Here is a 26,874-nt window from a genome sequence, read left to right on the forward strand (position 1 = left end):
GAGGAGAGGGCTGAACCCCTGAAGGAAAATCCCATCCCACCAGCAAAGCTGGGGGGGGGGAGCAGCAGGGGGACCAGGCAGCCCACCCACCACGAGAGAAGCTCCCCCTACCCTCTTCTGCAGAAGGGGAGATTCCCCCCCCCCGCCAGTTAGGGAAAAGATCACCCTGCAGAGCAGGAAACAGAGAGAAACCAGCCTGCTCTGTGCAGCCCCCAAGACTTGGCTGGCCAGGGGAAGCTCTTCGTGATGAGGCAGAGGGCACAGCCAGCCCCCAGCTGCTGCCTTAAAAGAGCATCTCCCCCACCCCCACATCCCCAGCTGGGCAACTTCCCACTCCCTACGGTGGAGACACAGTGGAAATCTGGGGATCTTGGAATGCGAATTAGCCAAGACACGTGTGAAAAGGACTATTGGGAAATACGAACTGTCTAAGCAACAATTCAACCATTTTTATTTTGTCTTTAAAGTGCTTAAAACAGAAGAGTCTCAAAACTTTTATGAAACAAACATCATCAACAGCACTTAACACAAGAGCCCCCCCCCCCCTTCCATTCTTCCAGAGGCCACTCAGGACAAGGCAGAGCCTGTAATGGAGAAAAAGGTTCCCACGGGGAGGGGGCGGGACGTGGGGAGGCGTTATGTGGCTATTGCCAGATGTGGGTGGGGGGGAACCACACTGGGAGCTTCTCCAAAGCAAAGGCAGGCAACATCCAACCCAGGTCTCCAAGACGGGCCCAGGTGGGTGGGGAACATTGGGGCCACTAAGGAGACGGCAGTCAAAGAGGCCGCTCACTGCAAGCTCAAGGGGGACAGGCACAAATCCCCCCATCGCAGCCAAGGACTACCAGCCCCCCCCCAAAAAAGCTTCTTCTGGTGCCCTCTCCTTATCATGCGCTCCGCCCCACCGTACTTAAAGGGCAAACAGTAAAAACATTTGGCAGAAACAGGATGAACGAAAATCTAGGGAGCCTCCTTGCCCAGCCATTTCCCAAGATGGGGGCAGGGGGCTTCCTTTCCTTTGATTTCCCTCATGTTGTGGGCATCGGGGTTGCCTTGCTTCAGGCCTTCAGTAGTGCCCCCCCACCCAGGCCTTCTTGGCAAGGGAGCCAGGAGGGCCACAGGAAGGCTTTCCAGAAGAGTTAAGCTACCAGGAAGGGCATCCACCCTTGACACAAAGCCTCTAGGCAGCCAAGGGGACCGGTGGTCAATCCCCCTATTGCCTCCCCAGGAGCTAAGGCATTCCTCCAGACCTTTTAAGCCTCTGCCTGCCTTAAAAGCAGCCTCTCCTTGCTGTGAGATTCCTGGGTGACGTCAGTAAATAAGGCGAGGGAGGGCCCCTCCTTACATGCAGGCCAGGTTCTGTGTGGGGGTGGGGTGTCAAAAGGCACGTCTTATTACCGCTTCAGGCAGATGCGCCCCTCCTTCCATTCGTGTGTAGGCCAAGTAGAAGATGGAGAAACAGGGCAGAGGAGAATGGTTTTGGCATGCACAGCCAGCCCTTGGTACTACTCTGGGGCAGGCAGAGCGCCCCCTGCCCTGAGATGACACGGAAAAGATCAGGCTGGTTCCGAGGTGCTGCGTGATGGCACCACCTTGAACACTGAACAAATCAGAGGAAGACACTAGTCCTCATGGAAAAAGGCAAAGCATAGGTCCCAGCTCTGTCCAATCAGGCGGCTTTTCCTGGGTCAGCCACCAGTGCCTTTCCCTTCGACTGCCCCCAATGCAAACCTCCCATTTCAGCCAAGGGGAAGGGGGGGCATAAGTGGACGGCAAAGACTGCCTGACTGCAGTGTGGTCGAGGTGACAGAGTTCGCAAAGGGACACGCCAGGAAGTTTGCAGGACCACCCCGCAGCCTGTGCCAAGAAGAGTCCGTAAATGCCAAGATGTTTGGAGGTCCAGAGATCCCAGGCTGGGGCTGCAGGAGCAGGGTATCCTGAGGTGGGGGGTGCTGTCTGCGCCAAAGGAGGGGAACATTCAGCAGACCAAACCCAGGCAGGAAGGGAGGGGCGATAGATTCCTGGTAGGGGGCTACTGGGTGGCCTTGGCCCGCTCCTCGAGAGGGATCTGCAGCAGGGTGGGTGACTGCTCCATGATGCGCACCAGCAGCCGGTCGATGTAGCCCTCCAGCTCCCGCACCTGCTCCTCCTTCTTGCCCAGCTCAGCCTCCCGTCGCAGCAGAAGTTGGAGCAGCTCTTCCCGCGTCAGGTGGTGATACTTGGTGGGGGGGCTCTGCAGATACACAAGGGGGGGAGACAGATGGGGGCTGAAGAGCAGGGCCACAGAGGGTGAGCTTGTTGGGAAACCGCCCGGTGGGCTGGGAGGAGGAGTCAAGCGAGGGCCTAGTTTGGAGTCCTCGCGCAGCCATGAGAGGCAGAAGCTTGACCTCCTCCAAGATCAAGAAGCCTCATCTGAACCTTCCCAGACAATAAAGTTAAGGGCTTTGATTATTCATTTGTGGCTCTGATTGCCTGATACAGCTCCCCTCGTCCCAGAGGGCTCATTTTCCCCCCAGTTTGGACTTTTTTTTAAAAAAAAAATTGATTTATATGCCACCCTTCTCCAGAGACTCAGGGCGGCTTACAATGCGTTAATCAATAGCCTTCATACTTTTGTATATTTATACAAAGTCAGCTTATTGCCCCCACAATCTGGGTCCTCAATTTACCTACCTTAGAAAGGATGGAAGGCTGAGTCAACCTTGAGCCTGGTGAGATTCGAACTTACAGTAATTGCAGACAGCTGGTATTAATCACAATGCTATCAGTCTGCTTAGCCACCAGGATTGTTTTTGTCCCCCAGAATTCCCACCCCAGAAGGCTACTGGGCAGGGAGAAGGACCCTCCTCCTCCTGGCTGCCACTCAAGGGCAGTCCTCCTGTGATCCTCCTGACTCCACCCTCTCCCTGCACAGCTTTTCCGCCATGTCTGGGGCCCAGAATCTCAGTCCTTTGCCAAAGCCTAGAGACTGGGCAGAGATGCCCCTGGGAAGCTTGCAGGCCTTGTGAAAGGTACCAAGGGAGCCGAGCCCAGGGCTGACCCAGGAGCTCAAAAGATCTGAGGCGTCACTGAAAATCTGCAGCAGGAAACTAGGCCAGGCTTCCTGGCAATGGGCCAGTGGGGCGGGAATCAGATGCCAGAGTAGTTGCATCTGGCCAATAAACCCAGGCCGGGTGCAGGATGCCCCCTTCTGGCCTGGGCACAACGGATAGGAGAGAGGAACAACTGACGCTCCAAAGGTTCAGCAAGGAAGACGCGTTCCTGGCATTCAGCACGTCTGTCCTCGGCAGCTCAGCCCCGTCCTCACCTGTTTCGGCTCCGTCTTCTCCAGCTGCGCCACCGAGACTGCGAAGCTCCCACTGATGGTGGGCTTGGGGGTGAGCTGCTCCTGGTCAGTGGTCTGGCCAGGGCTCAGACTGGAAGCCTCCTTGCGTGGGGACTCTGGGGCAGGCGTGCTTCTCATGGGCTTGACTGGGTGCGGACTGCAAGAAACCAGAGGCATCATTAGGCTCCCCTCTTGGATGGAGGGCTGAGAGAGAAACGCTGTCCCTGCTCAAAGCTGCAGAGAAACCCCCGCCAGGACCCGGAAGCTGTGGAAAGCTCCAAGTGCCAGGCCCAAGAACAAAAAACCACCCGAAAGCCACTTCTTTATTTGCTCACACTATGTAGACAGAATCTTGCCAGACTAAACCTATACTCCTCTCACCCTAATGAAATACCCTGGGAGACTATAGGAAGTGTCTCTCCTGCGCCTTCCTCCTCCTCCAATCCACCTCCAGGCTGGGCTGCCTCTGGCCTGCCTCCCTCCATGGAATGGGCTCCCTCCTTCACTGTCGTCCATCAAGCCAACTCCCCCTCTGCAGTCGCAATCCTACACCTCAAGCAAGCAAATGAGGAGGGCTGGAAATCTCCCTTCTTCCTCAACCTTCCTCCTTCATCTCTGACCAACAAAGGAAATTTCCCAGAATGCCCTGTTTCTCTTCCCTTAAGGAAAACAAAGGGCATTCCTGGAAATCCTCAGCCCCCTCCAGAAGCGCTATACCTATTAAATGGCTGTCTGTTTGAAGGGTGGGGTGAACTCCAAATCCTCGTACCCTGCAGGCCCCACCAATCTCGGCCTGGCTCCTGGGCACACGTTGCAGACCCTCCTTCCTGAGGAGCTGAGCCAGACCCCGGAGCATCCTCCCTGGCCCACGTCAGCCCAGCCCCAATGCCCAAGTGGGCAGGCTGCATAGGCATCCTGGAGCCCCCTTTTAAGGCGGAGAGTTCCAGGGTTGCACAATCATCCCTACAATTTCTCTCTTGGCAGCCCACAGATGAGCCCCCCCCCCAAATCCCCACTTACTGCAGGCTGAGAGGTTTTTGTGCAGCACCAGCGCCACCTGCTGGCAGCTGCGCCAACCTCTTTCTGGAGATAATTCTAAACAGAGAATGGATTTTAGCTCCCTCCAGACAGCTGTGCTATGTCTGTTGCAGCAAATCTCAAAACAGTCTCGGGTCATCTTAAAAGATTAACACATTAATTATGGCACAAATCCAAGAATGTTTTGAAAATTGTTCACAAATTATACTTAGAATATGGATATTAATTTGAAACATCTTTTGATTTTACAGCTTGGGCTGAAATCAGCATTTGGAATGCTTAAAATATCAATGTTGCTGGAAAATGATTTTGGAGGCTCACGAATCACCAGTTAATTTGTAAGTAAAACTTAAAGAGTCTATTCAGCTGTACATGGCAAGTCTGCAATAACTTGACCCAGAATTGGACTATCTTTTTTAAATGGCAGATTTTAAAATATTGAATTAGTATCTTATGGTCTTAAGGTGCAATTAACATCACTAAATGATTTTATTTCTCATTTGTATTTGTAACCCTCCAGCAGATATGTAGGAAGGACAGTGTGAAATCTTTACAAATTGCAGGTGTAATATTTTAGGATTGACACTGACTGGAATGAAGAATGAGGTTTTAGTTTGTAGCACTGTGATTTTGGTTTGATACTCAAGATTTAAGGTGGAAGGATTGAATGATATTCTCAAAATCTGGAATCTATTAAACATGAAGAATTCAGAGTTTAGTATGCTAGGACTGCAGCTAAAAACAGTTTTATTCTCATAAAAACATTCTATCACACTTGATTTAAAATCCTGGATAGAAGAAATCTGTTCATTTCTTATACATTTCTTAAAACTAGCTTTCTATAAAACTGAACTTATTTTACATTTATTTCAACATATCTTTTTTCCAATTCATTTTTATTTTATACTTTGTGGGTTTTTTAAGATTTTGAGATTGCTATTCTTCTATTTATATTAAGAATTATATTGTTTTAAAGAGGAAAAAAGAGCAACGTCCCAGCTGCAAATATCCAGGTGTGCATTGGATGGTAGCAAAGGGATGCCTAAATCTCTCTGCTGCCATCTGGTGTTCATCGGAATCTTTGCAACAACATATTTGGTAGCTCCAATCAAGAATCGGGCCCTCAAGACTGTCCAGCTTGGCAGAGATATGCCAAACTGTCCATACCAGTCTGGAAGACCTGTGCCAACTCAGCCTCAAGAGCTGGAGAAGTCAGGGTATTTTGCTCAGCTGCAAACGCTTTCACTTCAGGGCTTCAGTACAGTTCCCCTGTACTGTTGTGCGAAGAACTGAAGAAGCTTCCTGGATCAGAAGCAAAATGTTTTCAAAGAAAAAAAACAAGGAAGTCCCGTTTCCTTTTGGAAAAAGCACCTTTGGGACAACCGTGTCCTGGAGGATTGAGAATCTCCAGACATTGACCATTTGGAACCTCTCTGAGGGCTTTCAGACCCTGGACACCCAGCCAAACTATTAAGGGGGCACAGAAATGCTCATCCCTGAGCAATAAATCAACCCCACGTTCACCACTGGAGGAGCGTTTTCAGAGTAACTGTGGGAGGAAGGTTGGCTCTAACCAAGGAGGAAGTGGAGGAATGGGCCCTTTGAGCTCCAACAGCTGCAAAGGTCAGTAGGCTGAATCTGGCCCCCAGGAAGAGAAGGGGACAGAGGCCAGCAGCCGTCACAGCACCTGAGGCGCACCCTACTCCCTGCCTGAGAGCAATGGAATGCCTGCCGGGAGCCACCAAGTGAACTGGCCGAGACCTCTTCCGCCTGCCCAGCTAGCTGCCCACCTTCCCTCCCTCCCTTTCTCCCTTGCCCGCCAAGCCTCTCCTCCCAGAGTGGACAGCCACGCCCTCCTTTTTCTTTCTCACCTTTGACCTCCACAGCTTTTCTGCTTCCCCACCGGCTACCCTTAAAGAAGAGCTGGGAGCAGGACCCCGCCCAGCTTCCGTCCCTATTATTGTCCTTTTCCCCTGTGTTGGATATCTTAAGGCCTCCCAGCCACCCAGAGTCACTGGTCAAGCAGTATAAACAGATTAAATAAACCAACACACGGGACATCCAGTGTTAGGGGAACTGACTCAGGCAGCACACATGCAAGAATTAAGGCTAACCAGCACCACCAGGAAGAGGGGCCTGAATTCCTAGTGCCCCCCCCCTTTTTTTTTACAGGCCGTGCAGGAAAGAGGCTTTGAACCGCAGCTGCTGGGAGGCAGGAGAGCCCCAGGCCAGGGAGCTGCCACCGCCCAGCATCCCAAGGGAACTGCTGCCCATCCCTCTAGAGGCAGCCCAGCACTCCGGCCCCAACTCAAGGCTCCGTTGGATCCACTGTGCAAGACTAATCCAGGAGAGATCCAGACTAGAACCAAGGAAGTGAGAACAATTAACCAGTGGAACGACTTGCCTCCAGAAGTTGTGGATGCTCCGTCACTGGAGGCTTTTAAGAAGAGACTGGACAGCCCTTTGTCTCAAGTCGTAGAGGGTTTCTGCTTGAGGAGGAGGCTGAAGACCTCCCTTCCAACCCCATTATTCTGTTAAGAATAGCAGTGGATGTGAGACCCCAACTCCCCTCCCTTCGTCTAGCTGGGTAGCTCTTCCGGCCACAGAGGCTGTGCTGGGGGCAGGGGGAACACTCTGCACCCACTCAAGAGCCCTTCGGCCACTAGGACACCACAGCAGCACCCAGGTCACCCCTGGAGGTGCTGGGACTACAATCCCCAGGATCCTCAGTCTGCAGAGCAGCTGGCCTCCTGGGTTGAGAATTCGGAGCACCTGCAAGGGAAAGGCCCTCTTCGGTGAGGGCTCCGGCCTCAAGCCCAATGCTGCAGGGGCCGCCCCAGCTGGCATTCCAGGCCCACAACTGTCCTGGCCTCGGGCACCATTCCTGCCAAAAATGCTGGTTATTTCAGCTCCCCTCTCACAAGCCTTCGAGGAGGCAGGGACCCCAAGATTTTCCACCTCTCCCCTGCCCCTGACCCCCGGGAAGTGGTGGCATTTACTATGGGGGGTGGGGTGGGGAGGGGAAGAGGGAACTGGCTTTGGCACATGAAAGCCTCCTGCCCGCCAGAGAGGAAGATGGCTGTGTTCAGCTGGGAGCCAGGAAGCCAATTCAAGCTAGAAACGGGGAGGCCAGAAATACAAACTCCAGAGGGACCCCAACACAGAGAGCAGCCTGGCTGAGCCAAAGGAATTGGCAGGGAGGCCAAGCAGAGATGGGAGGCAACAGCACTCTCCTGAGAAGTTGCACACACAGGCACAGACACCCGGCCACACACACGCCTGCACCCCTCCAACCCCCCGCTGCTCACCTGGCCGTCTGCTGGTGTGGGGCGTCTTGAGCCGGCAGCATCTCCATGGGCAGGACCGAAGGGGCCGAGGCATCTGTGCTGGGGGGAGAGAGCAAGGGGGACGGGGGGGGCCTGGTCTGGCCGTCCGCTGCAGCCCCTGCACTAGTGGCTGGGGGCCCCAGGGGAGAAGGGAGGTGGCAGTCGGTGGGGCTTGGGGCGGGCTGGAAGGAAGGGGTGGAGAAGGCCAAGGGCCGGGGATAAGGCCGGCTGGGGGCCACCGGGAGCTCCACAGAGAAGCTGTGAGAACGGAGCTCCCTGGGAGGGCCGGTGGCTGCAGGAAACTCTCCCAGGCTGTGGGCATCAACAGTGGGGGAGACCGGAAGGACGGCAGCCTGGGCCCAGGGCACCTCTGCAGCAGGCAGGTCCACAAAGGGGTTCTTCTGTGGAGAGGGGGCGGCCCAGGGGGCAAAAGGGTTGCCTGGGGTCAGCACGGGATCCTCCTCCTTGCTCTTTGGCTCCCCCCTGCCCTCCTGCCAGAAAGAAGCCTTCCTGAAGTCCATCGCTTGGTCACTGGGCCCTCCTGAGGGGAGCTCCTGCTCGTGCCCCGGGTGCGAAGGGGCCAGCCCAGTGGCCACATCCTTCTGTCCTAGGCCGCATGGGCTTTCCAAGCTGGTGCTCCCTCCAAGCAGCCCCTGGTGCTCTTCCAAGGCAGACCAGAACAGCAGAGATGGGCTGGGCTCCACCCGTGGCTCAGGGGGGCTATGGGAAACCTCGGGGGGCTGGGGAAATTTCTCTGAGTTCCACAATGAGGCCGAGCCGGGCAGCCCTGTCGGCCAGGCACCCTCGAGCCCCCAGGGGGCAAAGCTGGTCTCCCCATCCTGCCTGGGACTCTCAGGGACCCCCGAGAGGCCTAATCCGCTCAAGGACAGCTGGGAGGGGCAGGTGGAGAATGGCAGGGCCTCCGCACTGGGCCCCTCGTTCGCTGTGAAGATGGTTGCCCCTGAAGACTCCTCCTGGCCCCCCGGCTTGTCATCTTGCAGAGCCTCATCCTCGGCAGCAGCCAGTGGGAGGCCCTCGGGGGCCCCAGAAACGCCTGCCCCAATTATCACTGCTGGTACCAGGGAGATGGCAGCCGCTGGAGGGGAATCAGCTGCCCCCACAGGAGGGAGGTGCTGAGGAGGCTCTGGGTCTGCCCCCCTCAGCCATGGGCTCTCCGGCGTGCCCCAACCAGCCCCATTGGCTTCTTCGGTGAGCTGGAGAGGGGGGACCCTCCTTGCTGGCTTTGGAGGAGGGGTCCCTGCCCCCCTCGGCACCTCAGTCTCTGCTGGCACCCTTTGCTCCTCCTGGGCAGGGCCTCCGCCGGTCAGGGCAGCCTCCTCGACACCCACGTCCTCTTCCCTCTCGGGGTCCCACGGAAGCCAAGAGGGCTCACTGCTTTCAACTTGGAGGGCCGGCTGGCTTTGGGGCAATGTCTGTTGCTCTCGGCCCCAGTCCAGCTGCTCCGAGGAGGGGTCGGCCAAGGAAGGGATGGTCCGGTTACATGGGAAGCTCTCTGGTGTCCAGCTGAGCGCTTCTTCGGGCACATCTGGGGCAACAGGTATGGAGGAACCCAGCCGCCCCATATTCTGGGCACGGGTGGCTTCCCCTCGGAGGCTGCTTGTATTGGGGGCAGAGTTCCCTCCCTCCCCGAAGGTCCCCCTCGCTAGCAGGGCCCCCCCAGACCCACTCCAGGCCCGGCCTCTGTCCCCAAAGGCGAAGCTCAGCCAGCCCGGACTCTCCTGCGAGACCCTCTCAGGGCTGGGGGGCCCTTCCTCCTGCTGTGGGAGGAGACTAGTCGCCCCCCCTGGGGGCTCCGTGGTGGGAGGGGTTTCAGGCTCCGGAGCTGCTGGCTGGAAGCGGCTGGCAGCAAAGGCGTCAAAGCCATCGTCCCCTTCCACGGGTGGGCGTGCAGGAGCAGCAGCGGTAGCAGCGGGCAACGATGGCTGAAGGTGGCTGGCAGGTGGGGCTCGGGGCTCAGGCTGTGCTTCTCCGGCCTGGATGGAGGGAGGGAGGCCCTGATCCTCAGGAACCACCCTAGGGTCCTTGGCGAGCTCTGGAGTTGCAGGCAGGCCAGGCTGGGAACTAGGGAGAAAGCGAGCAGGGAAGCAAGTTTAGTATCTTGTCGACGAGGAGCTAGTCCTCAAGGATAGGCTTGACTGGGGCAGGGCTGGTGGAGGGGAATCTTGTGGGGGGGCAGAAAGGAAGGAGGGCTGCTTGGAGGCCAGAACAGAGGCGGCTTCCTGGGTGACCCTAGAAGTCACCGCAGGTGACTCTGACCCCTTGCACTGGTCACAATTCAGTGCCCCAAATGATTCAGGTCCACCAACAGCCACACACACACACACACACACACACGCAATACAAGACACCCACTGGTGCCTTCATGGAACCACAGCAACCAACCAGTCTTTGCAGAAGCCACAAAAATGGATAACTTAAAAGCAGCACAAAGCAGCAGAGATGGAAAAGAAGGGGGCTCCCCCTTCACAGTTGAGGGGGGAGGCAGGCTGGGCCTCCCCACACCACCCGTCGGGTTTGGCCTGCTCCAAGGACACAGCCGTCAGAGTCCCTCCCAGACTGCCTCCCAAGGGGCTTTCCATGGGGGCCTTGCCCCCAGCCTCTTTGACCTTGCCCACTCCCCACAGACTCCCCACCCCAGGATGGCTTTAAATTCCCTCCCCTCCCCCTCCGGAGAGTCCTCCTTTTCCTCCCTCAAAAGTAATAATGCTGCACTCTTTATTGGGGGTGGGGGACTGCGCGGGGACTCGGAGAGCTGCCTTCACTCTCCCTTGAAGCCCCCAACGCTGCTGTGGCTCCCCCATCCGTCCCCCTGATGTCCTCCAGTCATTCTGACAAGCTCAGGAAGTCGGAAAAAGTCACCTGGACAATGCCAGCCCCTTGCAGAGACTTTCTGCCCTTCCAGGAAATGAGCCCCTCTGACAGCAGAGAACACCCCCCACCATCCCCTGGGACCTGGACGGGCAGAAGGCTGGTGGAGAGAACCACTGCCCAGCCCTTCTGCCAGATGAGCAGATTTCTCCCACCCTGGAACAGCATCTGGTGCCCGGACAGCCGGCCCTTTGCCCTCAGCACAGCTGCCCAGCTGCCCAAGAAGCTAGAAGGCTCAGGTCAAAGCCCAACCTTTGCCCTTTCCTCATTCCTGGAACCAAGGAAGGGCAGTCCGGGCCTCCTTCACCACTAACACAGCCTGAGATGAAGGCTGGATGCCCTGGGATGCCCCATCTCACGCCTTGTGAATGCTTCAGCTTCTCCACAAGCTCACTTCGGACTCTGTGGAGGAGCCAGAGGAAGAGGAAGCTGCAGAAATCAGCTCAGGCCCAAGAAACCTGATCTACACGGGGAGGTCCAATTTAACCCAGTTATGTGCTAAAAGCCTGGGCACAGAAATCTTCTCCAGCAATGGTCAGCACCCGCTTGGAGTCAGGTAAGGGTCAGTTTAAGGGAGGTTGGAGTTATTTCATTTGTGGCTATATACCAATTCTAGGCTGGTTCCCCTTTTCACTCCTCCCCCCGGCTCTGCCAGTCCTTCTCCTACAGTCTTGGCCTTAATCCTTCCACGATTCTGAGCTGCTTACTTGTGCCATCTTCCAATCAGATGGTGGCTTTTCTGGCCATTATAAACGTTCTTCAACAGGCACCCTGGTTGAGCTACCCTCTTATGCACCCTTTTTAACAACCACCCACAAGTTGTGATCTATAGTTAAAAGGCTGTGTGTAATCTACAACCACCACCCCCCCCGAGTTAGGTAAAGTGAATCGGGGGGGAGGGGGGGTGTCTCCTCCAAAGGCACATCTGGAGCAAATGTGAGCACATGAGGGAAAACGCAAGTGGCATCTTTCTGGGCCATTGCTGTGTTTCGATACCTGATTCCAATTTGCAAGCAGCATTTCAACTGCATCACTTTGCAAAGAGAGGCTTAAAAGCAGCTCAGCTGCTGTTTCAACAACGGCTGCAGCAGAATTTTTAAGAAATATTTTCTAAGCCCACCTAGGTCACTTCTGGCTCCATTTCAGCGGATAAACCTGTTGCTGAATTAGTGAGACGGGTGGCAAAGACATTTAATAAATAAATAAACCTTCATACACATTTTTAATTAGGGATTCCACCTTCCCCCCCCCCACACACACACACACAGTCCTTCAAAATGGCCCGAGGTCTTCCTTTGCTGCTCTATTTTGATCTTTCACCACGTCCATCTTTGCAGAAAAGGTTCTCTTGACTTCTGAGATCTTCTTAAATAAAAATCTTGTCCTTGAGGTTCTTATGGAGCTGCAATTCCTGCCTTCTCCTTGCTGTCTGTGTAGCGCAGAGTTTAGCCAGGCAATTTTTCCTCTCGATTTCTTTTGCTTCCTTCAGCTTCTGTTTTTTTTAACCTGTCAGCCGACCGTCTTTCCACCTTATTTGCTTCTCAGCATTTTGGAGTATTTTTGCTCCATGACATCATTCCGGTTACTCATCAAGTCTAAGCCATTGCATTTATTTTTAGCTCTATCGTGTGATGATACGGAATACGGCTGAGGTCCCCCCTCGTGGGCCTGATCTTTGTGCTTCCTGTAGTTTGCGCTGCGAGGAGTCCTGCTTTCTGCTGGCCAGGCAGAACTTCTGACCTTCCCTGCACCGTCTCCAGGGAGGGCGCCCTGAGGAGGCTCTGAGGCTGGGCCTCCCGTCAATCCGGATTCTTTTTCTCTCCTCCTCTTGGAGCCCGGAAGCCAAACCTCCTTCTTCTTAATCCAGAAGTTTGTTCACTTCCAACTGTAGCGCTCCAGTCTCCTCTTTGATAAAAACGGCTCAGACCCGTTTACTCCCTTCCGCTTTGGTGGTTCAATCTAGAGACTCGGATCTACACAGGAACCTGGCAACCATTCTAAGTTAGACTAGATCACCCTGGGGATGCCAATGGGAACCCAGCTCCAAAGAATCAAAGGCCCTGCCCCTGTGGTCACATGACCAAATTTCAGCAACTGATCTGCATTTACGACCATCTGCATTGTCCCATGGCCACCTGTGTTTTACGACGTTTCTTCCAAAAAGAAGCATTTACATCCAGTTTTCAGCATGAACAGATTACGGTGAACAACTGGTTCACTTAATGACCCTGGTGTTTGCTTAATGACCACTGCAAAAAAATTTGTAAAATCAGGTCAGACACGTGAGTGACCTGCTTTATGACCGTCACAACTTTTGGCCATAATGGGAAGGCTCCAATAGAGTTGTAGGTCATGGACTACCTGTGCGAATAAGGTCGGTTGGGCTCTGAATCAAGGTCATTGCTTTACCCCATTTAGTTAATGATGGCTACTCCGTTTCTTCTCCTCCTTTTCTTGACCGCACAGGAAGATTGGTGGCTCTTCAGCTGTCACAGGAAGTCTCCATGCCGGATTCCCAGAGTATCAGCCTCCTGTCTGGCCATGTCTGCTCTGGATGCCTCCCGCCATGACCCCCCTCCCTCTCCCACCTCATCCTAAGATGGTTTCGTCCTTTTGCCTCTGGTCACTTCAGTATCTGGGCAACGTTCCCACCTCAACCCAGCCGCCTTGGAAGCCCCGAAGCTGCTGCTACTGCTCCTCCTCAGCTCCTCACTGGACCTCAGCTTTTCTCCAGGAGGTTCTTGGGGGCCACCCGACCAGGGCTTGGGGTCATCATCCAGGACAACATTGATGTGAATGTGGATGCCCACCTGGAGTCCTTGCTCAAACGGTGGGAACCGTTTCCAGTGGATTGTTGTTAGCCTCTGCCACAATCTATGCAACTCAGCAAGGATGATGTTGGAATGAGGGACTCCTCTCTGGGACACGCAGGACCTTCCACTCCCACGTTACACTCCAAGGAAGCCCCAGATCAGACCCTGCAAAACCCAAAAGGGAGGCCCAGAGCTACACAGAGGCTGCTTAGAGGCTGAGATGCCAATGCCTCCATTTTAATCATGTTTTCCCAAAGTGACGTTTGGGAGCAGCTCCAGGGGCTCCTGAGGGGCCCCCAAAGTACCACAGTCCCATTTCAGTGGCCGCCATTTTCAGAGAGGTGGAAATGGTCTTTCAGTGCTGCCACAAAATGGACTCTTCCTTGCATAGGGGGCTCCTGGAGGGTACATGGGGGGCCAGGAAGCAAGCGAGGGAGGAGGGGAACCCCAGCGCTGCTGCGTCTCCTACTTGAAAGCCATTACAGCTGTTCAGGGGGCAATCCAGAGTGACTGGCTGAATTGGGACTCTGTTCTGTTCGTCATGATCCTGACTGATGCAGCAAAAAATGGACTTCAGGTGCTTTTCATCTGTTTCCCCATTCCCCCCCCCAAATTCCCCCAACCCCCCCAATGCTCAGCAGGCTGGATCCCAGGAAAACACCACCAGCCCTTCCTTCCTTCTTCCAGCACAGATCTCCTCCTCCCTTTCACTGCCCCTTGTTCAAATTCGAAAGAGCCCCCGACTCAAATGTCCAGCTGCCCTAATGACAGAGCAGACCCCGTTACCATCAGGAACTGGCCAAGTGCAGACAGCCCGGTTCAGGCTGGGCTGAGGCAATGTCCTCGTGGGTCCAGCTCCCCCTCGGGCAGGGGTCTCAGAAGCAGCTGCCGTAGCCTTGCTCCAGGTGCCACCCTGGTTCATCTCCTACCTTGGCCTTCCTTTCCGAAGCCCCCATCCTGCCCAGCAGCTGGATTTATGCCAATCGGGCATTCCCAAGGCAGCCCTGGCACTGGGAAGGTTGGGAACCCCGCCCAAACTCAGTCAGTCACCCCAGACTCTGCCACCCCCGCCTAGGCAGCTGCCTCTCCGGACGTGCCAGCCTCTATCCCGGGTGCAAAAGGTCAGCAACAGGGCTGGCTGGACCCAACGGCCTGAGAGCAGGGACTCTGGAGTCCAGAAGAGCCACTTCCAACTCAGTCCTCCCTGGCACCATGGCGAGTGGTGCCCCCCCCCTCCCAATCCCATGGCTCAGCCCCACAGATGCAGGCTCACCTGGGCTTTCGAACCGGCTCCCTGGGGTCTCTCAGACTGATCCGGCTGCCGCCACTGCAACTCCAAGGCGCCTCTTCCACTCCGGGTGCGGCCTCCAGACTCGGCTCGGGGCTCTGGCCATTGCCCCTGAGGCTCCCACGATGGTCCCTCTCGTCCTCCGGGGGGAAAGCCAGGGGGGCGGCCATGGGAACGGGCTTGCTCTCGGCCTGCAGCCCCTCCTCCCTTCTGGCTCGGGCCCGCTGCTTGTTCAGGGCGATGGTCTTCACAGAGAGCTTGTCTTCTTCCTGCGCCGCCAAAATGGGGGGCGAGGGGATGAACCGGGGGAGGTCTTTCGGGGGTCCTTTCTGGAAACCGCTGGCAGGCCAGGGCGGCAGGTCCGGTTCGACAGCAGGCAGTCCGGCCCCCGAGCCCCCCTCCTGCTTGCTAGGATCGCTCTGGGCAGGAGGAAAGGGGGCCAGCGAGAGGAAGGAGGGCTTGGGGGTGGGCTCCTCGCAGTAAATGTGGCTCCCGTTGATACAGAGGGAGGACCCAGAGGAGGGCTCCTTTGGGGTCTTCAGGCCCTGCACAGTTTCTGGCAGCAGGTTGATCTGGCTCACCTCATCGCTGAAGGCTCTCTTGTGGGTCAGCTGGGGGGAGGGCAGAAAATCTCTTCCTGGGAGAGAGGGGAGGGGAGGGAAGGTGGGAAGAAAGGAAGAAAAAAGGAAGGAAGGAAGGAAGGAAAGACGGAAAGAAAGAAAGAAAGAAAGAAAGAAAGAAAGAAAGAAAGAAAGAAAGAAATGATCAGCCTCCCAGCTGCTCTGCCCCACAGAGGCACAACAGAGGGGCAGCCCTTTGCTTTGAGGATAGCCTTTTCCAACTCACACATTTTATTGAAAATCAAGTTTTGTGACCCACATCTTACTCCTTTAATGAAAACTGTAGTTGGAAAAAGTGCTACCAGACTTATTTTGGTTGTTTTTCCCAAAACAGAATAATTCACCCAGCTTAAAAGTTGGCTGGGTTGTGAAATGACCCTTAATACGGAGGGGGGGCTCCTTCCCAATGCCATGCCTCTTTTGAGGAGGACTTGCTCCAGAGGGGCCAAGAACTTCTCTCCTCTTATGGCCAGGCCTCCCAAAAAGCCCTCAGAGGCAAAGCACCCCCCTCCCGAGACCCAGAGGGGGCCGCCTGCCAGATGCTGCTGCAACCGGGCAGCCATTTTTCTTCCCGGGGGGGGGAGGGGGCACCAAGAGCAGGAACTCAAGTTTTCTGACTCAGGAGAGCAAAAGGAGCAGCAGCATCTGCGGGGGGCAGGGGAGGCCCAGGGGGGTCATCCTAGAATCCTAGGGCCGGGGGGGGTGTTTTCCTAAGGCCACCTGGCATAGTCCCATCCCTGGCCGTCCTGTCCCCCGTCCCCCCCGCTTACTTACCGGCAGGGTCGGTAGAGAGGCTGCTGTGCCGGCTGGGCGAGGGCGCCCCCCCCTCGGTGCTGCCCAGAGCCCCCAGGCTGCTGGCGGAGGAGAGGGTGCTGGCGGAGCCCAGGGAGGTGCTGGAGCGGGTGAGGGAGGAGCGGCGCAGCTGGCTCTTGAAGAAGAAGCCCCCCCGGGCCTTGTCCTTGGGGGGCCCCGGGCGGAAGTCGTCATCCAGGGCCCCGCTACTGCTGGGCACAATGGCCGAGGAGGAGTCCAGGTCGTAGCTGTGCTTCCCCTTCATCTTGTCCCTCAGCCGCCGGAAGGGCGAGCGCGACTTCTCCTTGACCGACAGGTCGAACATGCTGGCCGTCAGGCTGTGGCGCGTGAACTGCAGGCTCAACTGGATCTCACCCCGCTCCTTCTCCTTCTTGCCCGGCTTGGAGTGAAGCTTGTACCACCTGGGGGGACAGGAGGGAGGGCATCAACCCAGCGACCCCATGAGGGGCAGGGGACATCCTCACGATGCCCCTCTCCCAGCTGCCCTTCCCAAAAGCAGCCACCTGGCCCCAATGCTATCCAGCCCCTTGCCAGGAACATCTGGAAGCTGCAATTCCAGGGGCATCAGGTTGGGGAGTGCCCAGAGGGCGCCCTGCTCTCTGCCACCCTCTCCCAGCTTCTCTTCTTGGCACTTGCCCTGAGCAGGATTCGAATGGAGGGCCCTCTGCTCTGATCCGGCAGACTCCACCCCACGTAAACAGCCAGGCCAATTCCTCCTGGGCTGCCCTGGAAACCTTTGCCCCATCTCAGCAGGGCTCCCCTCAGGGCGGGGGTCTTCCTCCTTTTCACCAAGAAAAGCCAGCAGCTGCCTCATCCGCACACCTGGATGAGCTCACCTGCCTGGCTGCAACCTACCACGCTCCCCCCAATGACAATGTGCAAAAGGTCTGCTCTAGCTAAGCTCTGTGCCCCCCACCCCTGCACCTTCCCCTATGAGATGGCAGAGACCCTCCCGGGTCTCACCTTTGCCTGCATGCCAATTGTCATAAAATGGGCCCTCTGTGCCCATGAAACAGATGCCAATGAACTGGATGCCATGGTATCCTGGAATGGCCATATGGGCGGCAGCAGGAACCCGGGATCAGGAGGGACCCTCCCCTGTTTCTCGAGCGGTAAAGAGGACCGGGGATGGGGAGAGAAATGGACTTTCAGACTTGCAAGGCCCTGTTAATATAATCTTACAATAAAGCAGCTCGTAAGGCTGAAGTCTGAACGTCCCTTTCTCCTCCCCCTCCCTTTTACAGCCCCCAAACTAGGGAGGGTCTCTACTGTGCTTCCGGCCCTGCCCAGATTCCTGCCGAGGGCCGAGTGGCTCTAGTGTTTGCTGGATGTCTCCCTACACCCTACGGTGGGCCGTGGCCCCTTTGCGACCCATGGACTTCAGCTCCCAGAATCCCTGAGCCAGAAAAATTGCTGAGCAAGCCATTCTTTCCACAAGGGGATAAGAAAGACCCAAGACAAAATATACTAAATGACCCCCCAGCTTAGCAAAGGAAGGGTGAAAGGAGGCAGCCAGGCCCTTCCCTATTGCTGCCCTGCTGAAGGAGACAACTCGGCCTCCCGCTCTGCTCTTCTTCCTCATGCAAGGCGCCAGCATGAAGGTTGGCCCAGGAGCTCACAGGAGCTTCCAGAAGGCAGAGCTGGAAGGGCCCACCGGCCCACCTGGTCCTTAACCAGATCTTGACCCCCCACTTCAAGCAAAGCAGGACACAACTGCAGCCGCCCTTGACCTCCCCCCCCCCAGATGTGTTGGGGCTTCCAGGAACCGAGGGAGGGAATCCCGACTCTGCTACTCAGCCCCAAGGAAGCTGAGCCCACTGCCTTGGGGGAGGGGGAGGGGGAGGGGATTGATTTGGTCAATTTATATAGTCGCCCATCTCAACAAGGACTCTGGGAAGTGAACCCTCTCTCAAATCATACGAGAACAGTAGATGCCATTACGATCGTAACTACAAGAACCTAAATGCCAAGAAAGCAGCAGCCAAGGGAAATGTAGCAGTCGCTGCCACAGGCAGGAGCCAGGCCCCTCCGCACATTCAGCGCCCCAGGCCCAGAGCCAGGTCTTTAGGGCCTTACGAAAGGCCAGCAGGAGGGTTGGGGCCATTCTCATCTCCAGGAGGAGACTATGCCAGAGGATGGGCACTAGAGTAGAAAAGGCCCATCTCCCAGGCAACCAGCAATCCCTGGCCGAAGGGACCTGAGCAGACCGGGCAGGATGGGCAGAAACGAGTGGGAACCAAGGCCGCTGGCGGAGTGTCCCACGCGTTGAAAACAGACGCCATTAACCACCACCGCAGCCGAGTTCTGCGCCAGTTGAAGCTCCCAGATGCTCTTCAAGGGCAACCCCAGGTAGTCGCCCTTGAAATTTGCTTCTTTATATTTGCATAAATCGTTGCTTGCTCTTCTACCTCATGTTTTCTAAGGCAGCAGAGATGGGAAAAGTTCTCTAAAAGATTGAGCTGAGAGACTACAGGCCAAGAAGAGAGGGAGGGAGGGAGGGGAGGAAGGAAGGAAGGCCCCATCCCTTTCCCAGCCCTAAGGCCAAGGGGCTTTTCCTCCCAGGCAGCCTGCAGGCCTCCTATCTGCACTTGGCAATATAGCCCAGTTTCCTCAGCTCTTCCCTGCCAGCCCATATCCAGAGAAATGTTTATTTGGAGAAGCTTCGGGGAAGGTGGGGAAGCACTTCGGAGCACATGACTCAGTGGAGGCCCGTCAACATCACACTTTTTCCAAAATACCCGGCCCACAGCGAAGGAGGAAACCGATCCACAGCAATCCAGCCTGGGGTTGTTGCAAACACTCTGGAGAGGCCTTTCTCCGAAGCCCAGGCAGAGCCGCCCTGGCACGGATTCGCTACTCCGTTTGCTAGAACATCTGGCTGGCCAGCATCACTGGGACAGGCAGCCGGCTTCAGGACTCTGCTCACCCTGTGCAAAAGGGCCCGAGAAAAAGGCTGCAAGGACAAGTCAAGGGCCCCCACAGATCTGGGTCTCAAACGGCCCTCCCTACCTGGCAAAGAATCCGCCTGCAATCTCCAGCAGGAAGCAAGGAATGTGCTCCATTCCTTCTAGGAATGGGCCTGCTGGCTCAGCCACTGAAAAGCAAGCCAGCCCCCCCCACCCCCTCCGGCAGCCCAGAAGGGGCTCAGATGAAGATGCTTGGGCCGAGGCTGCCAAGGGCCCACAACCCTTCCCACAACTTCTCACAGGTCTGCAAATCACTTCCCCAATATGCTACTGTGCAAGACAGATGATGGACCCTACTGCAAAGCAGAAGTGGGGGGCCCTGCCTCAGTGACAGGAAAGACCCCCGTTCCCTCTGGGGTTCCAACCTTCACTCCTTCTGACTGCTACTCTTCTCCCTGGCATCCCAAGTGGGCTGCCTGCCTTGGAGGCTTTGCCCAGAGGTGCCCAGGAGAGGTGGCAGCAGAGAGCTCCCTCCCAGCTCAGACTTTTCTCTTCTTGCCAGTGGGGTACCAGCCAGGCAGGCAATGGGTGCCATAGGCATTAAAGCAAGCAAAAGCCAACCGTTCTACTCTCAGAGGGCAACACCTCTGCATCACAAAATTTGGACATGAGTTATTCCGGGATTCCCAGACCCCCCTTGGGGGACACCCCTGCCCCAAGGTTTAGTTTGAGTTAGCCCTCTTCTTTGTTACTCCTCAGCTCCCACAGAACCAGCCCCCCCCATTCCCAGTATGTACTGACTGCCATGGTCCAACGTGTCTCCCAGTGACTTACAATATTCCAATTGAAACCAAAGTCAATAAATAAACACAAATTTCAGCAAAACAGCAGCAAAACCCAAGTCTATGCATTCATTCCTGGGAGTCTCAACTCCGGCAACCTCGTGAAAGACTAAAAACTCCACAAAGCAATTCTAAAAGTGCCGCTTTATTTCCCAAGCGCTTTTCTGGGGAAGGGGCCCTGAATGAAAAGCACCAGTTTGGGGGCTCTCCCCAGACCGGGGGGGGGGGAGGGGCGGCTGTATTTGGGAGGGACGGGTAAAGGGAGCGCACAGAGTGCCAAGCCATGCAGGAGTTTTTACTTTTTAGGGCAAAATGGGCAGCTCAGAGCCTTCCCAAAAACCCAGCTGGCATCACCAGCGTTATGTGTGCGTGGGGGTTCTCCCCCACAGGAGGGGCTGCTGAAGGAACAGGAAGCCCCCTACACAACGCAGGGCAGGAGTCTCTTTGAATGCTAACAAAGGCAGGGCTGAAGGTCCTTGTGCTCTCTGAGTCTGGTAGTTTTCTTGCAGACATTTCATGACCCAACTAGGTGGCATCATCAGTGCTAGTAAGGAGTTGGGGTTGCTCTGAGTTTACATTCCAGTGGCTTCTCCTCTCAGTGTTGCTGGGGGTGGTCTCAGAGGTTCTTCGGTTGGGCAGTTCTTTTGACTGGATTATTGCTTACTTGACTGTTGGTCTGATGTTGATCTTGGAGTTAACCTCTGCTCCTCCGGGTGCCGATGGCTGGAGGGGAGCTCCTTCCCCGTTTCTGTTTCCCTCCTGCTCCTTGAGCAGTTCCCGTGAGCCCAGGTCTCCTGGCCATGATCCCTGCACCCTCAGAGGAAGCAGCAGAGCCCCTAAGAGCGCCCGCGGAAGAACCTCCTATCACTTCCTGCAGGAGGTCCCCCTTAGCCACCGGATTCCTTCGGCCGCAGAAGACCTGTAGGTGACCAAGACACCAGCAGCTGCTTCCCCAGAGCGGAAGCCTCCGAGATACCTTTGGTGCATGGCTTGTGTCCCACACAGCCCGGGCAGCCAAGCTCTGGAGTTAGGCCCCAATCTCTACAATGATGGCTGCTGTTCTCTCGGCAGAAAGATGGCAGGAAGTCCAAAGGGCAACCAGGGCTGCCCCCCACCCCAAATGGCCTTCCAGACTCTGACCACAACATCCGGGGATTTGTGACTGATGGTTCCAGAGTCTCGAGCCACAACATATAAAATCCCTCCCCGCTCAGTAGAGCTTTTCTGAAGGACGGACGGCTGGAAAAGCCAAATGGGAGCCAGTCCTGGCTGTACCCTCGTCTCTTCTCCGCCTGCCACCCTCCAGATGCCCCTTTCCGGGAAGGGGGGCAGGAGACAACCCGAGCAATATGATTATGAGCATCCCTTCACCTATTGTCCGCTTGCTCTGCTTTTTATAGTTTATGTTTGTGTTATAATTTATAGTAATTTTATGTATCTACTCACTATTTTAGCTCTCTTGTACACCACCCAAAATAGCTTTTTGTGAGATAGCTGGTTATATAAATTAGATAAATGGTGAATAAAACTCCTCAGGTCTCAATCTTTCCCCAGAAACAGATCAGCAGGCAGAACAGAATAAGAGAGTTGGAAGATCTTCTATCTGGTCCAAGCCCTGCTCAAGCAGGAAACCCTATAACATTCCAGACAAGTGGCTGTCCAGTCTCTTCTTGAAAGCCTCCAGTGTTGGAGCACCCAGAACTTCTGGTGGCAGGCTGTTCCACTGGTTGATTATTCTAAGGGTCAGGAAATTCCTCCTTAGCTCCAGGTTGCTTCTCTCCTTGATGAGTTTCCATCCGCTGCTTCTTCTCCTGCCTTGGAAAACAGGTCGACCCCTTGACATTCCTGCCCCTCTCATTTGCACAGAAAGTCCAGGTCAGCAAAGACCGTGCGTAATTGCAGGCCTATTGGGAAGCCTGGCTCCCACTGATTAGGGTTCTCCTCCTGTCCTCTCCCCCAGCCTAGGCCAAGGCCATCCTTCCCCAACCGGCATCCTCAGAAGCCACAATCCAACCAACTTGGGGAGTAGAAGGCTGCAGATCATCGTGATGACACAAGACCCTCCTTCCATCCAGGGGCCCACACCCACCAAGGCTGTGACGCATTCAGAGTTGAGAAAGGCAACTGATAGGTAGGTGTTCAATTTGGATGAAGAGAAGTTTGCGGGGGGGGGGGGCTGACAGCTGTCTTCAAACACCTGAGGGGGCGTGACGTTGTAGAGAGTTTGGACATACAGAATTCTCCCTCACTCCAGAGGAGAAGACCTGAACTCACAGGAAGGAAGGAAGGAAGGAAGGAAGGAAGGACACCTGGTCAGGAAGAGGAACCCAATTAATGCCTGGCATGGCTTCTTCTCCTTTACTGAAAGTTTTCCTACAGAGGCTGGACAGCCAACAAGCAGGGCTGGTGCAGTGAATGCTGCTGGATGCAAGGGGTGACGCCTGATGACCTCTTAGGTCCTTTCCAACTCTGACTCCTAAGAACAACGGGTGTGTTTCAGGAAATGCATGAATTCTGAGAGACCCTCTCCAAGAGGGCTGAGAGCAATCTTGGCAGGCTTTCAAGATTCCCCACAATAATAAAATTGCATTCCTGGAATCGGGGCCGCGCCTGTTTCCCTGCCTGGCTCACCCCAAGAGCAGACACGGGGTGTACTTCACTCTAACAGATCGCCAGAGCAACTCAAAAGGATCCAAAAGACAGATTGCAACACTGCCAGGTGATGGGAAGCAAAGGAGGATAGTGGGCACCACCAAGCCACCTCCCAAAGATAAGGGGGCCGGGCCTGAGGGCTTCAGGGAGAGGGGGAAGGCCCAATACCTCCAGCGTTTCATCCTTCAGGCTCTGCTCAGCCATAAAGTCCAAAGAAAGGACCTCGATGTTTGGACTTGCAAGCCAACGAGGGCTGCATTCCAAATCTGGCAGGGCAGGCTGCCCCCGAGATCCTCTCGGTGAAGCAGCTCGGTTGTGTTGCCTTCTGTCACGGCACCTGCTGCCTCCACTCTATTAGCTTTGAATCTCCTGGCCTTCTGGAAGGCTGTGGCTTTTAGGATGTGAAGGAGCCTGGTCTAGGTTAGATGTCACCCAGGCTTGTACTTGCCTCTTGCAAATTGTTATGGAGTTCTGCATTTTTATCTTTGCTACCCAGGTTATCCCTATAAATAAAGAGCTCTCCTATTCTGGTTTTAGATGAATTCCTGGCATTCCCAGAACGTATGGCAGCTTTACAGGAATTCTGGCTTAGGCCACTCTGAGAACCTTAGTTTTATTTTCCCAGGGTTCTGCAGAAAAGGTGGCATGGGATGTCCAACACTCACAACTAATGAAAAGGGAAGGCTGGTGTCCGCTGATGGCAGAGGCTCTCCTGCGTTGTGGACAGTGGCCATTCCCAAGCCGGCCAACGAGCCATAATTAGTGCTAGATTTCAACACAGCCAGGAAACCTTCCACCCGCAGCTCTTGCAGGCTTGCAACGACCCACAGCCCTTTGCACCAGGTTCAGCTTGCAGCTGTCCATGCTGGGCAGCAGCTGGTGAGAGAAGGGGAAATTGCACCATCTCGCTCGGAAGCAACGCAGGCCCTGAAACCGACCAGAGGAAGGAACCTTGCCTGTCAGATGGCCTTCTTCCACACCCCAAAAGGAGTGTGTGGCTTCTCTGAATTCAGATGGACACATTCTGCTCAAAGGGCGGGTCACCATCTGGATTCCAAAAGCTCTGAAGTTTGGGAGGGTCCTGGATGCTGAGCTTGGTTGAGCCCTTCATTCCAGCTCTGAGCTACAAATACTCTTCTTTATCGGCACTCTGAAGCTTGTTTCCAGCAAGGCTCTTCAGGTCCCGAAATACAAGGGAAGAACGTCCAGCATCAAGAGCCACGTTTGCTTCTATCAGGACCAAGTCTTCTCTGCCTCCATGGCTGAAGCCCCCACTTTCTGCATGAGGAGCCTTTCCTTGCCCAGGCGCAGCGCTTGCCATCCTTCCTCTTGGGGCCGAGCCCCCCCCAGCCCCCTTTCATTTCATTCTTGATGCCTGTGAATTGCGATGCCCAGAAGTCCATCAGGTGAGATGCACCAAGTGGCCGCAAGGAGCACCCGGTTTTCTTGTGATCTGCCCAACTTTCTTTGGAGACTTCATAAGAAGTTACAGAAATGGCTTCTTCCACTCCAACATTCCTTTTTGGAGATTAGCCCTAGTGTTAAGCTAAATTTAGCTCCTTGAAATTATTTTCTTATTATCCCAAAGAAACAACCTCATCCTTCTTCCAACACAACTTTGGCTGCTTCTTAATTTTTATTTATTTTTTTTGGCTTTAATTTATATGCCGCCCTTCTCTGGAGACTCAGGGTGGCTTACAATGTGTTAAGCAATAGCCTTCATACTTTTGTATATTTATACAAAGTCAGCTTATTGCCCCCACAATCTGGGTCCTCATTTCTGGTAGATTCATCTCACAATGCCTGAAAATGCACACACACACTCAGGCCCATCCACAGATGGCAGGAGGTGCCGCTTCCTGCGGCTCCTGCAGGCACAGACCGATTGTAGAGGTGGTCATGGCCACAGACGGATTGTGCCAGGGGAGGCCCAGAGGTGGCTGGAGAAAAAACAGTCAGCCTTATCTCAAGCGAACAGCCCCAAGTTCACACAATTGTGTGACATTTGGAGCAATTGCCTGTGATGAAAGTGGCCTGCACTGAAGCAGGGAGCAGGAGGAGCTTCTGGGCCAGGGGGCACCCAAGGAGACAAAGGAGGGGGGGGCAGGGAGTTTTCTATGGGACAAGCCAGGGTGTCACCCTAATTGATGCTCTGCACCCAGGCAGGAAGAAAGCCCTGGCAGTGCCAGCAGCAGCAGTAGCAGCCCAGCCACCCGCTCAGCCCTCCCTGCAGGCCCCCAAAACGTTCCCTTCTGCAATATTGCACTTCCTTTCCACTCAATGTGAAACATTCAAGGCAACAAGTGACCAAACAATTTAGCTATTCAAAACCACAGAACAAAAACACAACCTGGGCCAAAGTCAGCCCACGACACACCCTGGGTGCAGCTGGTTGGCTCCCTGGCTGTAACAACAGGCGCCTTCAGCAAGGCCAGGTCAACAAGGCTGCTGGCCGGTCCTCCCAGCGAGCGCCCAGTGCCCTCCAGCAGGGACTGGTCAACTCCCCGACCCCTCCCCTGGAATCCGGCCGGGAAGAGGAACCCCACAAGGTGGCTCTCCCACCCTGGCATCCCAAGCTGCAAAGCCCCCTCCCAAGAGGCCCCAACTGGACACCTGCAGAATGCAATGGAAACTTCTGGGGCAGAACCAACCAGCCAAGCGGGCTGGGTTTTAGTATCGGCTGCTGAAAGTCATCTTCCCACAACCGGCCTCCGATTCCACCTTGGGCAATGCTGCTGCCTGGGGACTATGGGAGTTGAAGTCCAGCCTGTCTGGGGGTCACCTGAAGGGGGAAGTGAGGAGCAATCTGTACAGCTTCACCAAATGGACCGGATGGAAAGGAATGCCATCTCTGCTGGCCAGGGGCGGGTGGGGGGGGGGAGTTGCAGGAGCATCTGTCTTTCTGGGAGACCTGGGCACGGCTCTTTCAATGACCAGCCCAGAGGCTGGGGAGACTGGGCAGAGATGCAGCAGCCCTGGTCCCTCATAAGCCTCCCCTGCCTGAAACCTGCCAGGAACCAGGGTTAAGAGGGAGTTTGCCAAGCCAGCCAGCCAGCAGAGGACCCTGGTTGCTCCAGGGCCCCCACAGACCACGTGAACCCGCACTCTCTCAGGGCAAACAGTGCCAGCCACCCTCCACAGAAGGCCACCATCCCTCAGAGAGCCAGGCCCTCAGATTCTCCGTCCCAGATGGGTGGGGCTAGCCACGGACACGGATTCTGCCAGGGACACGGGCTCCAGGGCCACCCTTTGGAAGGCCCCCCAGAGAGGGGTCTCCTTTGCAAACCAGCTGCTCCTGGACCTCTTGGGGCACCAGCGGCCATGGGACAGGCCTGAGTGGGCAGCCCTCCAGAGGGGACAAAACAACCTGCAAGTCTTGCCCCAGGTGTGCCCAACATCTGGGAAAACGGACTTGGGGTCAAGGTTGCCCTGGGGAGGGGCTGGCCTGCCTTCTGCACCTCCGTCCAGACCGGAAAGCCAGGCGTCCCAGCAGTGCCCCCCAGGGGTCGGAGAGGCCTTCCCTGCCCCCCTGCACAGAAGGGACCAAGTGCCTCCCGGAAGAGCAGGGGCGCCCCCGCCCGATGCTTTCCCCGGGAGTGACTCGGCGTTTCGGGAGCCCCGCGCGCCACTCACCGGTCGGGGTGGGAGCGGCCGTCCTGCAGCAGCGCGGCCAGCGGGAGGGCGGCGCGGCCCAGGAAGCGGTCGGGGCCCACCAGCGCTCGCTGCCAGACCACCAGCTGCAGCAGCTGCGGGTCGGGCTCCGGCGGCGGGGCCGGGCGCGGGCCGGGCGGCGGCGGCGGCGGCAGCTCCAGCGCGCACTGCTCGGCCCAGCGCGGACAGCCGCCCTTCTGCGCGGCCACGGCGGTGCGGTGCTTCTGCCGGCCCAGCTGCAGCGCCACGAAGGCGGCGTCGCCCGGGCCCCCCTTGGCCCGCAGCCCCCGCGCCTGCCCCACCGCCACCTGCACGTGGCTGGGCAGCCAGGACGGCGCCGCCGCCGGAGGCTCCTCGCTCGCCCGAGGCAGGCTCATCCCGGGACGGCTGGGGGGGGGGGCTCCTGCGGCAAAGTTTCTCCGGCTCCCGCGGGCGGCGGCGGGCGAGGCGGGCGGAGGAGCGGCAGGCGCGGCGGTGCTGCAGCTGCAGTCGGCTGGCCCCGCCCCCGCCCGGCCCGGCGCCCCCCCCCCGCGCCAGGAGGGCCCCGCCTTTGCGGGCTGGCTCCGCCCCGCGTCCGGCTGACCGGGCCGGTGGGGGGGGCGTCCCGCGCAGAGCTTCCCGGGCGGGAGGGGCCTCCGGGCCGCTTGGCGCCCCCCAACTTGGGGGAGGCTGGGCCGGACGGTCGCCCGGGAGGCCTCGCTAGGCAGAGCC

The 26,874-nt window shown here is 56.3% G+C and overlaps 1 protein-coding gene across 1 annotated transcript; it reads right to left on the reverse strand.

Annotated features, from left to right (window-relative positions):
* Window positions 1-449: 449 nt before the first annotated feature.
* On the reverse strand, window positions 450-26,607 carry RAB11FIP5 (RAB11 family interacting protein 5). The gene is made up of 6 exons (XM_070949024.1): window positions 26,146-26,607; window positions 16,074-16,513; window positions 14,665-15,316; window positions 7,672-9,771; window positions 3,308-3,482; window positions 450-2,233 (listed from the first exon to the last, which is right to left on the reverse strand). The coding sequence occupies exons 1-6, from the start codon at window positions 26,538-26,540 to the stop codon at window positions 2,033-2,035; spliced, it is 3,963 nt and encodes a 1,320-aa protein (XP_070805125.1). The 5' UTR covers window positions 26,541-26,607; the 3' UTR covers window positions 450-2,032.
* Between the last annotated feature and the right edge of the window lie 267 nt (window positions 26,608-26,874).

Source organism: Pituophis catenifer, unplaced genomic scaffold (genome assembly GCF_029215685.1).
Source record: "Pituophis catenifer annectens isolate HBS135680 unplaced genomic scaffold, rPitCat1.0.hap2 SCAF_8, whole genome shotgun sequence".
Classification (NCBI taxonomy): Eukaryota; Metazoa; Chordata; class Lepidosauria; order Squamata; family Colubridae; genus Pituophis; species Pituophis catenifer.

Coding starts and splice junctions, on each gene's coding strand:
- RAB11FIP5 (XM_070949024.1), bottom strand. CDS start 26,540: ATGAGCCTGCCTCGGGCGAGCGAGGAGCCTCCGGCGGCGGCGCCGTCC. Junction 15,317..16,073: donor CCTCTCTACCGACCCTGCCG/GTAAGTAAGCGG, acceptor CCTCTCTCCCAG/GAAGAGATTTTCTGCCCTCC. Junction 2,234..3,307: donor AGAAGACGGAGCCGAAACAG/GTGAGGACGGGG, acceptor GTGTATCTGCAG/AGCCCCCCCACCAAGTATCA.